Below are 14,992 nucleotides of genomic sequence, written 5' to 3'. Positions count from 1 at the left end.
TAATTTGATTGCGAAATAATGTTTGGATTGTTTGGTGTATATATTTTTATTAGGATAAAACTCTATTATTGATACTTGATATTATAAAGTGTGATTCAACTTAGGAAGAGTATATGACAAAAATGTTATTCACAATTGAATAGACATGTGTAAGAAAATAAGAACAAGAAAAAAATGATGAAGGGCAAAGTAATTGAAAATTACAAAATTTATATACTAATCTTTAAATTTGTGACTTTATTCATTGATTCACCATACTAGTGGAAAATGTATATAACTATTCTAAGGAAAACAAAATGAAGGCAAATTAGTAATTAAACTTGAAGAGAAAAATGAAAGAAAAAGAAAAGTTTTGTGAAAGTTAAAACTCCAAGCAACTTACACAACACATTACTCTTTTAAAAATTTGCAATATCTTGGAAGAATGATTCTTCAAGCTAAATAGAAGGCCAAGCCAGAGATAAAAGTGAAACTCCTCGTTGAGTGATCATTCGCTATCTGGAAAAATAAGTTGAAACTTCAAGGGATCTATTAGTTTTTAAAACTTATCAATATCTTGGAAAAAAGAGTCTTCAAGTAGGTCGGACCAAATAGAAGATGGAGCTTCTTCAATATTGTTGAGTGACTGCTCGTTATCTGGCTGAAAAAGATGATTCGAATGTTTTCTCTCTCCTGACAAGCCAGACGAAATCACCTCTTCTGATGAATTTTCTTTACTTCTCTGATTATTCATGACTTGAGGAGGCGGTGGAGGAGATAAAGAAGGGAGCCATGGAGAAGCTGGTGAAGTTTCTCCTTGGCTCATAACCCTAAACTCAGTGTCTTCAGTTCGAACCCTATCTTTGTTTAAAGAAGTTTGGAAACTACTAGGGGTGTGTAATTCAGGCAAATAGGAAAAAGAAATTGAATCTTGAACTATAGGTTGATCAAGACTTGAAGGAATTTGTTGAACTATATGATTTCCCAAATTATTATTATTAGTGCTTAAGAATTGACTATCTCTTAAAGAATTTAACAGATTATAAGCTTCCACATTTTGGATACCACTTAAAGTACTCATATTGTTGTGAGGTTGTTGTAGAAGATTTTGCAAGTAATGAAGTCTCATAGCTTGTTCTTCCCATGAGTGACTTTCAATTAGTTCCTTCAAATTTACCAAAGCTATGAGATGTTGCAAGCTATCAAATATATCAGTTCTAGGTCTATGAGTCATTGGATCATATCCCATTTGTATTAGCTTCTTCTTCAAATGAGTGTTCCAAAAATTCTTGATTTCATTGTCAGTTCGCCCCGGTAGATGTGTTGCAATGGCTGACCACCTAATATAAAAGAAAGAGTTGTACTTTTATACTCCATCATAAAAACAATTTTTATTTTAAAAAAAAAAAAGCCAACTTGTTTACTATATATGATAACGGAAAATTTTTACACAATCAGATTATCTAAAATATGTTACAGTTAATCGCATATAACGAATTAGACTAGTAAAGCTACAAAATAAGGCATATTACCTCCTCCTATAACATGTTATAAATAATATATAGTGATAGTTCATCTTATTTATGTTATTGGGGGTTGTTTGGTTTGAGTAAGAGAAAAATTAACCCAATACATAAAATCTGACATAAGATACTACAATGTTTGGTAGAGATATATAAATAATTATAATCTCAAACATGAAATACTGCATAATAATATATGCATTAATTAAATTATGTGGAAATATATATATTATTTTTACGAAATAAAATATGAAATACGAATAGATGTATAAGTAATGCAAGATTGATAAACTATTTAAAGACAAAAATATTCTTATAAACTAAGTAAATCATGTATTATATTTTACTAATCTCTGCATTAATAATCTCCATGTTACTAACCAAACGATCCTAGTGCATGCAAGATGAATCCAAAAAAATACAAAATTCAAAATTTCATGTCATTATAATCAAATTTCGAAAAAAAAAACAAGAAAATAAAAGAAGAAATAAAGAAAAATAATTACTTGTTTCCTAAGACAGCATGGAGGTTGAGAATTGTTTGTTCCTCTTCTTGAGAAAACTTTCCTCTTTTAATATCTGGTCTAAGATAATTACTCCACCTTAATCTGCAACTCTTTCCACATCTATTAAGACCTACATAAAATCAAAAAAATAAAATTTTGAATAATCATATACATATGTGAATAAATAAAATTTTCGAGTAAGTTAAAAGTTATATACATCATCAATCATATCACTTAAAAGAATATTGATAAAATCTAGACCTGACAGTATAAAAATTATTTACAATCTCAATTTTTTTTTAAAAAACATTTGCAATTATAAACATGAAAGATAATTTATTTTAGATTATTATAACCGAAAAAAATATATATGTAAGCACTATGCTAAGATTCTTCTTCACTTACACGACAGAGTGATTTTTTCCTCTTATAAAAATTGATATATTAATTTCAAAAAAGAATCTCAAACATGATTACGTACACCTAGCTTTATATCTTTATATGACTAGTTAGAGGGCGATCGACCTATCGTACCAGAACCCAAGAAAATACCTGCAAGTTTAGGGAGGGCTCTCCAACTACCATGTCCATGTTTATTGATATGATTGGTGAGTTTTTGATCTTCTTCTGGAGTCCATGGACCTTTCTTTAAACCACTCTCATCACAACAAGGAGATCTTCCCATTTTCTCTCTATTAACACTTTAATTGACACTTTATAATATAATTCTCTCTGATGATTTGGCTAATTATTAGCTGCCTCCTTCAACTCCTACTAAAATAACTACTCAAATAACCTCATATATATAATATACTTAGTATTACTTATGTTGTACAAAACATGACTTATGTGAGAGTTTAATTATTTATTATTTGTTTTTACATTTATGTGTTGGAGAAAGTAGTTGCTTGTCAATTTGGTATCTCTCAAATCTGTGTGTGATTAATTAGTCAATAATTTTACTGATAATTTTTCATGTTGTATAAGTAAATTTACTCTTTCCGTTCATTTTTACTTATTATGTTGCGTTTTTTAAAATTTAATTTGATTAATTTTCAAAGTTAAATTAGATTACATCAATTCAACATTTTAAACATAAAATTTAAATATTTCAAAATCTAAACGAAAATTACGATTAGTTCCAATTTTTTTATATTAATATAATGAAAAACACATCGTAAAATGTTAGTCAAAGTTTTTATAATTTGACTCTAAAAAGAAAAGTATGATAATTAATAGTGGAAGGGATGATATAAAATTATTATTATTATTATTATTTCTTAATTTAATTTGATTGGATATGAAATTTAAGAAATATGAGAAAATTTTATAATGTTTCAAAACTATCCTTATAAAGAGTATAAATTTGTGGATTTTTTATCAAATAAGTAATACAAATTTATTAGATATTTTCAGATTAAAAATGTCTAATTCTTTTTTTAAATTAACTAAAAATATATGCGTAATTTGGGACAAAAGAGTATTTATTTTACTAAAGATATTTGAACTTTATCTATCATACCAAAAAAGTCATAAAACTAATACGATGACACGTTTAATGTTACAAATTTCAAAAGCCTTGTACCATCTTAGAGAACTATTGAAGTATTTATTTTTAAATAATAATGTTCAACTTAATTTTTGGGTATTACTATTTTTTGTATTTCTGATTTCTTTTTTATTGAAGTTGTGGATATTTTGATCCTAACTTGTTAGAATATGTTAACTTTATAGTATTGTTCGTCTCAATTAAAATGTCCTTTCTATGATTATTAATTAACAACTAAAAAAATGTTTTTGCTTTTTCTTGAATATTCATATAAATATGGTTAATATGATATAATTGAGAAGTTTCTTGAAAAGTCAAAATTGTATTCTCTGTTATATGCAGGTTGAAAGTTCAACAAATTATAACTATCGACTTATTATTTTAAAATTTATCAAATTAACTTTAAAAATATAAAATCATTTCGAATCAATTTAATTTGGTAACCATAACCATACTATGAACATCTCTAATCAATACTTTTGAAGGTCTTCTCGTTTTTTCTTAAACTTTATGCTCAGTTAAACTGTGTTATAATCGTTGCCCCTTCCAAATTTTATTTACTCTTAAAAGGAATTTAACCTTTCATTTAACCCCCTTCTTCACGAAAGTTAGTTAAGTAATTTTTTTTCTCCTAGAAAGCAACACTCACTCCAATTTTCATCCACATATGATTGCTTGTTCCACAAATGTTCTTTGTCTGGTAGACCAACTTATATCACATTTTTTAAGTAAAAAATATTAATAATTAATAGAGTATTAATTTATTAAAAGAAAGCAAAGGGATTAGTTTAAAAGAGGAAGTGATGTCACATTAAGAGAATTAATTAATTTTCTTAGTAAAGATTTCAACATATTGTGTTACTGTCAGCTAAACAACTTATTTGCTTGCTGGATTGGGTTTTCACCCAATAATGAATCATATATACTGGGATTTTGTATGATTCTAGTGACATGTCTCTAATTATGTATACGACGTATTTAGATATATGTATTTTGAATATATAGGATTAGAATTAGGTTAATTTATTGAGAAAATGCATAAGTATCCCTCTCAACTTATGTCCGAAATTTCGGAGACACATTTATACTATACTAAGGTCCTATTACCCTCCTGAATTTGTTTTATAAATAATTTTCTGGCCCTTTTCAGCCTATGTGATACTAACTTGAAAAAAATGCCAGCACGCGCTGGGCCCACAAGATAGTGTCATGTAGGTCGAAAAGGGGTAGAATGTTATTTATAAAATAAGTTTAGGGGGATAATAGGACCTTAGTATAGTATAAGTGTGTCTCTGAGATTACGGGGCTTAGGTTGTGAGGTACTTGTGCATTTTTCCTAATTTATTTTATATACGTTATATTGATCAAGCGAATTTGCATGTATCTGGGATACATGACTATGTTGTTCACCTCTCTCTCTATGAGTTTGTATTTCAGAAATGTATATATGATACCCAAGATACATTTATTTTGTGTGATTTAATGTAATTGAGATGCATTAATTCTCTTGTTGATCACACACACATATATATATACTCTTCGTATCTTGCTCGCATTTCTCTTTTTCCCCTCACCTTTCTATGCATACGTATTTCAGAGTGTATCTGATAGCAAAAATATATGTATCAATATATATATCTAATTTAAAGTCTGATATGAAACTATTAAGTACTGAGACAATATGCAATAATCTAAAACTGTAGAGAAAATTAATAAATACAATAGTAATATTTGTGTAATTAGATTTTTAAAAAATTGTATAATTAATCCAATCCTCGTTAACTTTGATGGAGAGCTGCTTCTCAAATTCTATATATCATGGTTTTAAAAAAAATTATTTATTTTAAATTTTCTCTCTTTTTCTATTTCTTTTTATGATTATGATATCGGACTATATTATTTGTCATTTTGAAAATTCAAGATTAAATTAATTAATCATTTCTTTCTTTTTCATTTTATTTTGAATAGTAGTTTCTAATTGCTTTTAAAGACTATAAATTTTTAACAAAAAATATATTTAATAAAGAGAGATTATATCTTAAGACATGAACGAAAAAATAATTAAAAAAAAGCTTTTTAATTATTAATATTTCTTTTAAAACATATAAAAAAACCATAACTATAGAATAAATTTAGACACATAAAAGAGTAGATAAAGAGATTATCTTAATTGTAGGTGACCTGCTTATTAAACAAGAAGGGTCTCTATTGCTAGATCTCTGGACCTAACCTAGCTATCTGTTTATATTTATAATATTATAAATATTGCAAGTTATATGGGTAAAAAATAATTAATCCAACTTTGAGAAAAAGTAAGAGTAACTTTCATAAATAACAAATGTAATAATCATATTTGTATGTTATAGTTATAGTTTGTATAATTGTGCTTTATAATATATTTTATGTTTGCTATGGAGCTTTTGATTCGTATAATTCGCTGGGTACATCCAATTTTATACAAATTATTCAGTTTTGTATAAATTCATTTATACGTTATAATTTGTATAATAAGATCTGTATTTGCATAATTACAAGTATATAGGACGAAAATATATGTATTTGTATTTGGTATATACATTTTTCTTCTTCTTTATACAAACACAAACGCATTTTATACATTTTATATATTTGCATATCGAATGGGTAATTGTATACCGAATCAGATGGTAAAAAAATAAAATATTTGCTATTACTATAGAATTTAATTTAAATTAATAATTTGTTAATTCGTACAATTATCTCGAAAAGTAAATATAAACCATTTTTATATTATTAAATTATTTTTACATCATGTCTTGTTTTGATAGTACATAACTTATCTTGCTTTCTAAAATACAAATTCGATCACCTTTTTTAATGGATGATTATATGAAATATCTTTCGACAAATCCATGTTATTTTATATTATAGAGCATACACTTTTTATTTATTTTATTATATTATATGTCCCAACACATTTTTAAACAAATTAAGGACCAAAACTATGACTTTTTTTGCAGCAATCAACATTTATAAGATTGGAACTCCTATTAATTATACGATTAGTGACAAATAACTATAATTTTGTCACTGAATAATATTGATTTAATGCTTATCCTATTTAACATCATTATTATTATTTTTAACTAATAAATTAAAATTATTATTTACTTTTTTTAGTAAGTATTGCCTTCAAGAGTTAGATAGGTAGGTAGGGAAAACAAAACAACATGAGGACAAATAATTCATAAGTTCATATATTAAACAGAATATTAATAAATGGAAAACTAATTATCAGCATTAAACAAGTTAGATTTCTTTCTATATATATATACTAATATAAATCTTTGTGATAATGATAGTTTTAGAGACTAAATTAGAATAATGTTAGGTAATATATATATATAATGAACTATCAAAGTCTACATAATTATTTAATTTGTTTAAGGAAATGCAAATTAAACCACAATTAGTTAATTGTGTAGCATATATATGATGTACACGTACTAAGTTTGAAAATAAACAGATAATTACTTGTAATACACGTGAAACGTTTATTCTTAGTAATAGTACAAAGTTTGATGCCTTTTGTATTGATATTATTAACTTAATTCAAAAATAGTCCAACAACTTTGGTTGAAACCCATAATTAATAAAATAAAGTGGGGTCAATATATTTATATATATGCTATAGTAATATCATTAATTGTAATTAAAAAAAAATATCATGTCTTTATATTGAGGAATATAAGATTTCCTTCAAATTATATTTTTAATGATGTTATATTGATAAAGATAATTCTTAGAAATGAAAACTCATTCTAGGAGTATTAATTGTAGTATTATACTTAAACCGTGTCTTATTAATAAGGAGGAAAAACTACATAATTAGATACACTTTAATATCAAATATAAATTTCTTATTTATACTTTCAAAATGTTACGTATTTTACCATTGATTAAGAGTTGCATATCATATATCGATGACTATACATTTAAATACATATATTTTTGCTACCAGATACACTTAAATAGGAGGAGATGTGATTGAGACTCGTTATGCATCCCAGATACATGTCAATAACACTAAATACACACCAAATACATTTATGTGGTGTGATTTACATGTATCTAAGATACTAAATACATAGGAGAGTGGCGAGTGAGATGACAGAAAGGTGAGGGAGGCCAACGAAATTTGTTTATCACATTTCATATACATGCGAATCCCGCTTGGATATGATGTTTTTTGAACAAATTTCATCTAATTTTAATCTCATGTATCTCAATTGATATAAATATATCTAGATGTATCTAAACGTATCCGGACTTACCAAAATGGCGTTGATATAAGTTTTTCTATTAATAATGTTGGAATGTGTTAATTTTTTTCGTTTCTTTACTCTTCCCAAATAGAGTTGGCCCAACAACTTCCAAAGAGTATAAAGGCACTACAACATCCTTTATTAAGGGTGTAAATGATATATATATATGTATTTTTAAATAACATATAAGTATTATAGGTTTACATCACTTAAAAATAATATAAAGTAATTAAATACTAATGTCTACGAGAATGAAAACATTAACCATCACAACATCAGCATTAAACTTACGGACAATCGAACTGTGATAATAGTCTGATACACTTGTTTAAAATTATTATTTTTCTCTCACTTTGATTAGATTTATTTTTTGAGTCTATTCGAACTAATCTATCTCACAAAGATAGCAATGAAATTTGTATATGTCATCTCATACCCTTCTCACACCTTATTTGTGGAATAATTAGATTTATTATTGTTATTCGGGGCGGAGTGAGCATATTGTCAGAGAATTAATTCATCCGAATCCCTTTGGAGGAAAATATTATTATTTATACGTGATTAAACTTATTATTTAGATATATATAGTAGATTTTAAATCCCCTTCAACTAATTCGTATATTTACTTTTTTAAATTTTAAATATCCTTATAGAAAATCTTGACTCTGCTACCTAAGAAACCCACAAAAAATGAAAGTATAATTAATACCTTATCAATCCTATGCCAAATCTTTAATTTTCACATATAAATGCTGAAAATAAGTTAAGATATATATATATATATATATATATATATATTAATCATAAGATGGTTTTATTTTTTTGTGTAAATTAGGTATATAACATTTTATGTAGTCATATTCTCAAGTTATGGCATAAGAGTTTGATTTTCATTCTATAACATTTAATATATCAAGTTATAGCATTTTTTTAAAAAGAAAATAATGTTAATTTTAATTTTGTAAAATTAGATAGTAAACAAAAAAAAACTGATTAATTTAAAATTAGATAATGTGCGTGAAATTAGTTATTATTATTAACTAATAACTAATGTGCACATTTTAAGGGATTTGAAAATATTTTAATAATAGATAGACACCATAAATGTCTCAATTTGTTTTAAATGCTAATAAGTTATGATTTTTTTCCTTAAAAAACTCTAATCTGTTATCTTCTTTCCATAAACGTGCATTGTTTGATTTTTTTCAGAAAGTGAGGATTATTCTTATATTTGAATATTGATATATTTTTTCGTTTTTTTTTTAAAAAATAATTAAAATTGAAAGTTGAAAACGTTTAGATTTGATTTGATGGAGAAAATTGTGTCAATTTTAATTAAACATGGTGGCAAATGGAATTCATCAGGTTAGTTTTTATTTATGATTTGTTATGTTTTAATTATAAATTATTGGTTGTAATTATATATATTTTTTTGTTGTCGTGTATGGAATGTGTCGTTTTTTTTATTTCTGTTATATTGCAGATGTTGATTTGATGTATTTTTTTGTGATACAATTACGATGTGTTTCTGATAATAAATATTACGTAATAGTAATTTTCTTTTGATGTGTAATTAAAATGAAGTTTGGTGTGATAATTGATTACTGGATAAAACACAAAAATTTACAGATTTTGAATCAATTTGCAGTTTTTATTATGAAAAAATTATGAACAAAATCTGACAATTTGTATTGATATTGTTTGAACGTTATATGAAATGTGAATTTTTGGTAAAAGTTATTCCATATTATATTTAAATTGTCAGATGTTAAAATTTTGTATATTGGTGAAATATGAATACTGTATTATTTATGTATGTAATGTATCAATATATTGTATGAAATATGTATGAACGCCCATTTTTTTTGATTGTATATATCAATGATTGATTTGTTATATATATATATATATATGAATTCTGTATAAAGGTTGGATTAATTGTGTATATAATTTTTATTAAATTGTATAAATTGTGTATGAAAGTGCATTTTAGATTGTATGTAGCAGTGAATTGTATAGTATTTGTGTATGAATTGATTTTTCATACTTGATATGTTTCATATGTGTGAATTGTGTATAAACATTGTATTAAATGTGTATTAAATTGGATTTTTTTTTATATATCAGTGAATTGTATTTAAATTGTGTATGAATTTTGTATGTATTATGTGATGCACTAAATGTAATTTTAATGTTGTGAACACAGAAAAATACGTCGACTTTGAGATGGAGGGCATCTTATATAATACTTCTACTCTTTATATTGGTTTAGTTAATGCTATAGTATCTCAACTTAATATAGAAGAAAATATAAATTCTGTTGAGATAAAATATATTACAGCCTCAAGAATTTCAGAGATGCTTATGCCATTCCTGTCGAGCCTATCCCGTGCGAGAGTACATGGGATATACCAAGTTATATTTCAGAGCCTAAAATGATGCCACCCGGTCCAAAAAGATCAGCGGGAAGACCCAAATTTGAACGCTGGAAGGGGTTCGCTGATGTGAAATTCAAGAGGACAAAAAGCACATGCAGTAGATGCCATCAAGTTGGACACAATAGGAAGACATGTTCAAATTATCCTGTACAAAAACAATGATTTCCTACTGTTACATCTGTGTTTTTGAGTATTTACATTGTTATAACATTATTTTTTTATTGAATCATATTACTTTTCATACAAATGTCATACATTGTATATACAACTGTTCATATATTAACATTCGTTACCATTAATAAGTCATATAATCATATAGTATGCATACAGTTATTGCATAATGAATGAGGACTATATACAAAATCTATACATTTATACAAGCAATAGTTGCATATAAAAATAATGTATGTTTATGTTATACATTTTTCATACAGTATTCATACCAGTAATATAAGTAACATTTGTTTCTGTTTGTATTTGAAAGTATACAGTATTCATATAGTATTCATACAAAATAAATTTATGCAAAAGTCATACACAATTATTAAAGTATAATTATATATTTATTCATATTGTCATGTTGAATCATATGTCTGTACTATTTTCATATAATTTTCAGACATTATGCATATAAGAATTTATATGATATAATTCATACATTTTTCATACAGTATTCATACCAGTAATATAAGTAACATCTGTTTCTGTTTGTATTTAAAAGTATACAGTATTCATATAGTATTCATACAAAACAAATTTATGCAAAAGTCATACACAATTATTAAGGTATAATTATATATTTATTCATATTGTCATGTTGAATCATATGTCAGTACTATTTCATATATTTTTCATACATTATGCATATAAGAATTTAACATTACATATTGAAAAGTACAATTTATACAAATATCATACACATTTAACATTATATAAAATATATATTGAAGCAGACTGTCATTTATATAAAAAAAATTTAAAAAAAAATAGTATTGTCTATGTTCTATATATCAAATTATAATATGACATTCATAATTCATATAATGTTCATACATGATTCATACAGTGTTTCTATATTTTCTTGGCGTTCAAAATTTATACAAAGTGAGACACATTTTTTAATTAATAATAATCAGTGATAATTTATATAAAACCATCAGTATTCATAATAAAAACCTGGGAAATTACATAAATTGTTCATAAGTTAAAAAAAAACAAGTCATTCAAAAAAATGTACATTGTGCCATGAAGATTTCTACTTCCTGTTACGGAATTTTGGAGTAGGATAATTGGTGGTGTCCATAACTTGTTCTTTATGAGTTCGAGGTCCACCCTTCTTGCTAGCAACTGTTCCTGTAACTTCACTTTCACTTATTGCGCCTTCATCATTCTTTGATTTTGCATAATGCCAAAGTAATGTACCATATCTTTGACGATGATATTTTGAATCAATATCAATATGTGATATATCAAAAACACCATTGCTCATGTATTCGGCAAAGAGAGATGTGTATAGACCACAATCACTGTAAAAAAATTGAAATAATAAAAATTTTGTAATGACTATAAAGCAAATTTAATTTAAGATGAAGAAAAAATAATGTAACAAGTATACATACTTTGAACTTTCTTCTTGTTGAGGAACATGTGTAACATTCTTGATACTGAGAGGTTCAGAATGAGACTTTTGTTGATAATCAGGGAGATTATTCGCATACAAATCAAGCCTTTTGCCATAAAACCCTGTGCTCGTCAGAAATAAAGGAATCATGGTTGCAAGTTTATCAACAGCTTCTTTAACTTTTCTTGAATGAACAGTTCCTCCCATCATCGAATCATAAACATATAGACATCTACATTTGATCCGGAATACAACAAGGAACCAATGAAATTTGTCGTTGATGTTGACTGGGATGATTACTTCGTCAACCTATCCCACGGAACTCCGATCTTGCTTCATCATTCAACCTTCTACTTTTTCGCGGGGTTTCATTGCCTCTCTTCGACATTATATCATTTTTTGAGTGCAAAAGATGAAGATTTGAGTGCAAAAATGAAAGATTTGAGTGCAAAAGTGGAAGAATTGGTGAAGAAGAATGTTAAAAGTGGAAGTTTTTTGAGCCAAATTTGGTGAAGTTAAATGTTAGGCGTGCAAAAAGAAAATTTTGTGAGGATTTGGGGAAGAACAATATATTTGGGGAATATAAATTTTTCTTTTTTAATAACTTCTGACAGTTTTTTAAAAAAAACTGTTATTATTTTAGATATTGATGGGTAGTTATTAATTATGGAATGATAAAATCCCTATTATTTAGTAAATTTTTTTAAAAAGGTAACTATATAATATTTAATTTAATTTACACTAGTTAAAGAGTTTTGTTTAAGAAAGGTAACTTAAAATAATTAATTTAATTAAATACATTGGTTTAAAAAAGGTAACTGAATAATAAATGCAATTATTTAAATAAGTTAATTATTATTTAAAAAGATTAATGAGAATAATATATTTTTTCTTGATATGCTATAACTTGATAATAATATGCTATAAGTAGTTTATTATTAAAAAGTATGTTTATAACTTGATATTTATCATCTTAAATGTGTGTGTAGTGTTATTTTTTTTTTATAATATTAAGGCAACTACTAAACTTAGAGAAATTTTACTCCTAGAGAAAATAAATGAGAAACTTTCACATATAGCCACTTAGAAATAATTAATTACTCTCCATAGCTTTAGTTTGATAATTACAATTTATAGCTACATGTTATAAGAGGAGAGAGGCGAGCGAGACTAGGAGAGAGAGGATAGAGACGAGAGAGGGGGGGAAAAAAGTGGGAGAAAGGTGAATTGTATAAGTATATTAGTTAGATAATTGTATATTATACATATGTAATTGTATAAATGGCAAGAGAGATTGGGAGAGGGAGGGGAGAGGTGAGCGAGACTGGGAGTGATAGGAGAGTGGCGAGCGATATTGTAACGACCTGTTTAGTCGTTTTGAGCAGCAGATTTTATTTCTGGAAAAACTGTGTGAGTCGACGGAACCTGTTGACACCCAATTTTGACCGACCTTTAACCATTTTTAGGATTATATTCGATTAAATACGTATTTTAAAATTTACTTAAAGTTTTGAAGTTTTAGTCGATTTTTCTCAAAAAATTATATATTTTAGTATCGTTTACTTTACAAGATTATTGTAAATATTGTTATATTTTAAAATTATTAATGAATTTCAAATGTTTTTTTAATTATACAAAAAATATTTAACATATGTAGTATTTTATTTAAATAGTAATTCCTACACTTTCCTTAAAAATTATTTAAATTCTAGCCTATTCTATTCTAATTTCTTTCAATTCTAACCACTCCACTTCAAATTTTATTTCAATCATAGCCACTCATTCATTTCAATTCTAGCCACTTTAATTGTAATTTTAGCCATTCTATATTTGTCAATCTAATTTCAAGAAATCATCTTTTGATCTCATCCGTCTATTTAATTAATAAATCCTAGATCAAATCCTAACCCTCCGTCTCTATCTAATCTAACGGTTGAGATCAATTTTTTCTATCTCTCTCTTTAACACCAAAATACCCTAAATACCTAATCTTGAAAAAAAATTCTAACTCTCTTCTTCCCCCTTTCCTCCCTCCAGCCGCCAGCCTTGCTCTCTCTCTCCCATTCTTTCCGGCGAGAGTCTCCGTCACCGGCGAAGCCAGCAGCCGCTGGCAGCCATCGCGCCTCCCCTTTGCTCCCTCTCCTCCTCCCTCCTCCCTCCTTCTATCTCTCACCCCTCTCTCCAGTCTCGTCTCCTCCCCTTTTTCTCCCTCTCTCTCCTTGGCAGCATCAGCCGCCAGCCCTCTCCCTCTCCTCTCCAAAAAAAATCAGCCGCCTCGTTCCCTTCTCTTCCCCTTTATCTCCTTCTCGCTTCTCTCTTCCTTCCTCTTTCTCCCTCTCCCTCTTCTTCTCTGTTCCTCTTCCCGTTCTCTCCCTCTCTATTCGCCCTTCTCTCCAGCCGGCGAAGCAAGCAGGAAGGCAACACCAACCAGCAGCTCCACCGGCGAGATGCCAGGTGACAGCAACAACCAGCAGCCTCCGGCGGACAACAGCAACGAGCAACCGGCAGCGCAGGCAGCAACTTCAACCAACAGCAGCAGCAAGCCCCAAGGGACCTCAAGCGAACGTTTCTCCGCCAGCGAAAATCCGGCCACCAGTCATTGGTAACGTGTAGCAACCTATTTTATTATATGCAAAGCAGATCAGTAAAGGTAATACATTTTCATTCATCATTCTTTGCTTACTTTCAATTCGTCCAACCTTTTATGATCCTTTTTCTATAAATTTTTGTTCATATGTTTGACTTGAGAATTATCATGAATTGATTTCTAATATGATTGGATGACTCATACATGTTCATTTCAGTTTAAATAAATTCGGAATTTGCTCATTTCACTAATTTTAGAACGATTAAAGTTGTTGAATATCTTGGATATCAAGCAGTACTCATCAATTCTTGTGTATATCTTTGTAAATGATTATGTTGCTCATCAATTTTAGAATGAATGATACATTTATCTCAATCGTAGTTTATTTTGATTTGATAATTGATTGCTTGATTTCAGAATTAATTAATTATGCTAAGGCTCTACAAATTTTTTTATATTAATATGCATGCCGTTCAATTTTTTTT

General features: G+C 27.3%; 2 protein-coding genes across 2 annotated transcripts; both read right to left on the bottom strand.

Annotated features, from left to right (window-relative positions):
- Positions 1–193: 193 nt before the first annotated feature.
- LOC107018478 (transcription factor MYB92-like) lies at positions 194–2,781 on the bottom strand. The gene is made up of 3 exons (XM_015218971.1): positions 2,561–2,781; positions 2,009–2,138; positions 194–1,319 (listed from the first exon to the last, which is right to left on the bottom strand). The coding sequence occupies exons 1-3, from the start codon at positions 2,691–2,693 to the stop codon at positions 539–541; spliced, it is 1,044 nt and encodes a 347-aa protein (XP_015074457.1). The 5' UTR covers positions 2,694–2,781; the 3' UTR covers positions 194–538.
- An 8,700-nt stretch (positions 2,782–11,481) lies between these two features.
- LOC107020191 lies at positions 11,482–12,075 on the bottom strand. The gene is made up of 2 exons (XM_015220476.2): positions 11,919–12,075; positions 11,482–11,825 (listed from the first exon to the last, which is right to left on the bottom strand). Exons 1-2 carry the CDS (start codon positions 12,068–12,070, stop codon positions 11,555–11,557), a joined length of 423 nt encoding a protein of 140 aa, XP_015075962.2. The 5' UTR covers positions 12,071–12,075; the 3' UTR covers positions 11,482–11,554.
- Between the last annotated feature and the right edge of the window lie 2,917 nt (positions 12,076–14,992).

Source organism: Solanum pennellii, chromosome 5, assembly GCF_001406875.1.
Source record: "Solanum pennellii chromosome 5, SPENNV200".
Lineage (NCBI taxonomy): Eukaryota > Viridiplantae > Streptophyta > Magnoliopsida > Solanales > Solanaceae > Solanum > Solanum pennellii.
This window is presented reverse-complemented; position numbering and strand designations above follow the sequence as displayed.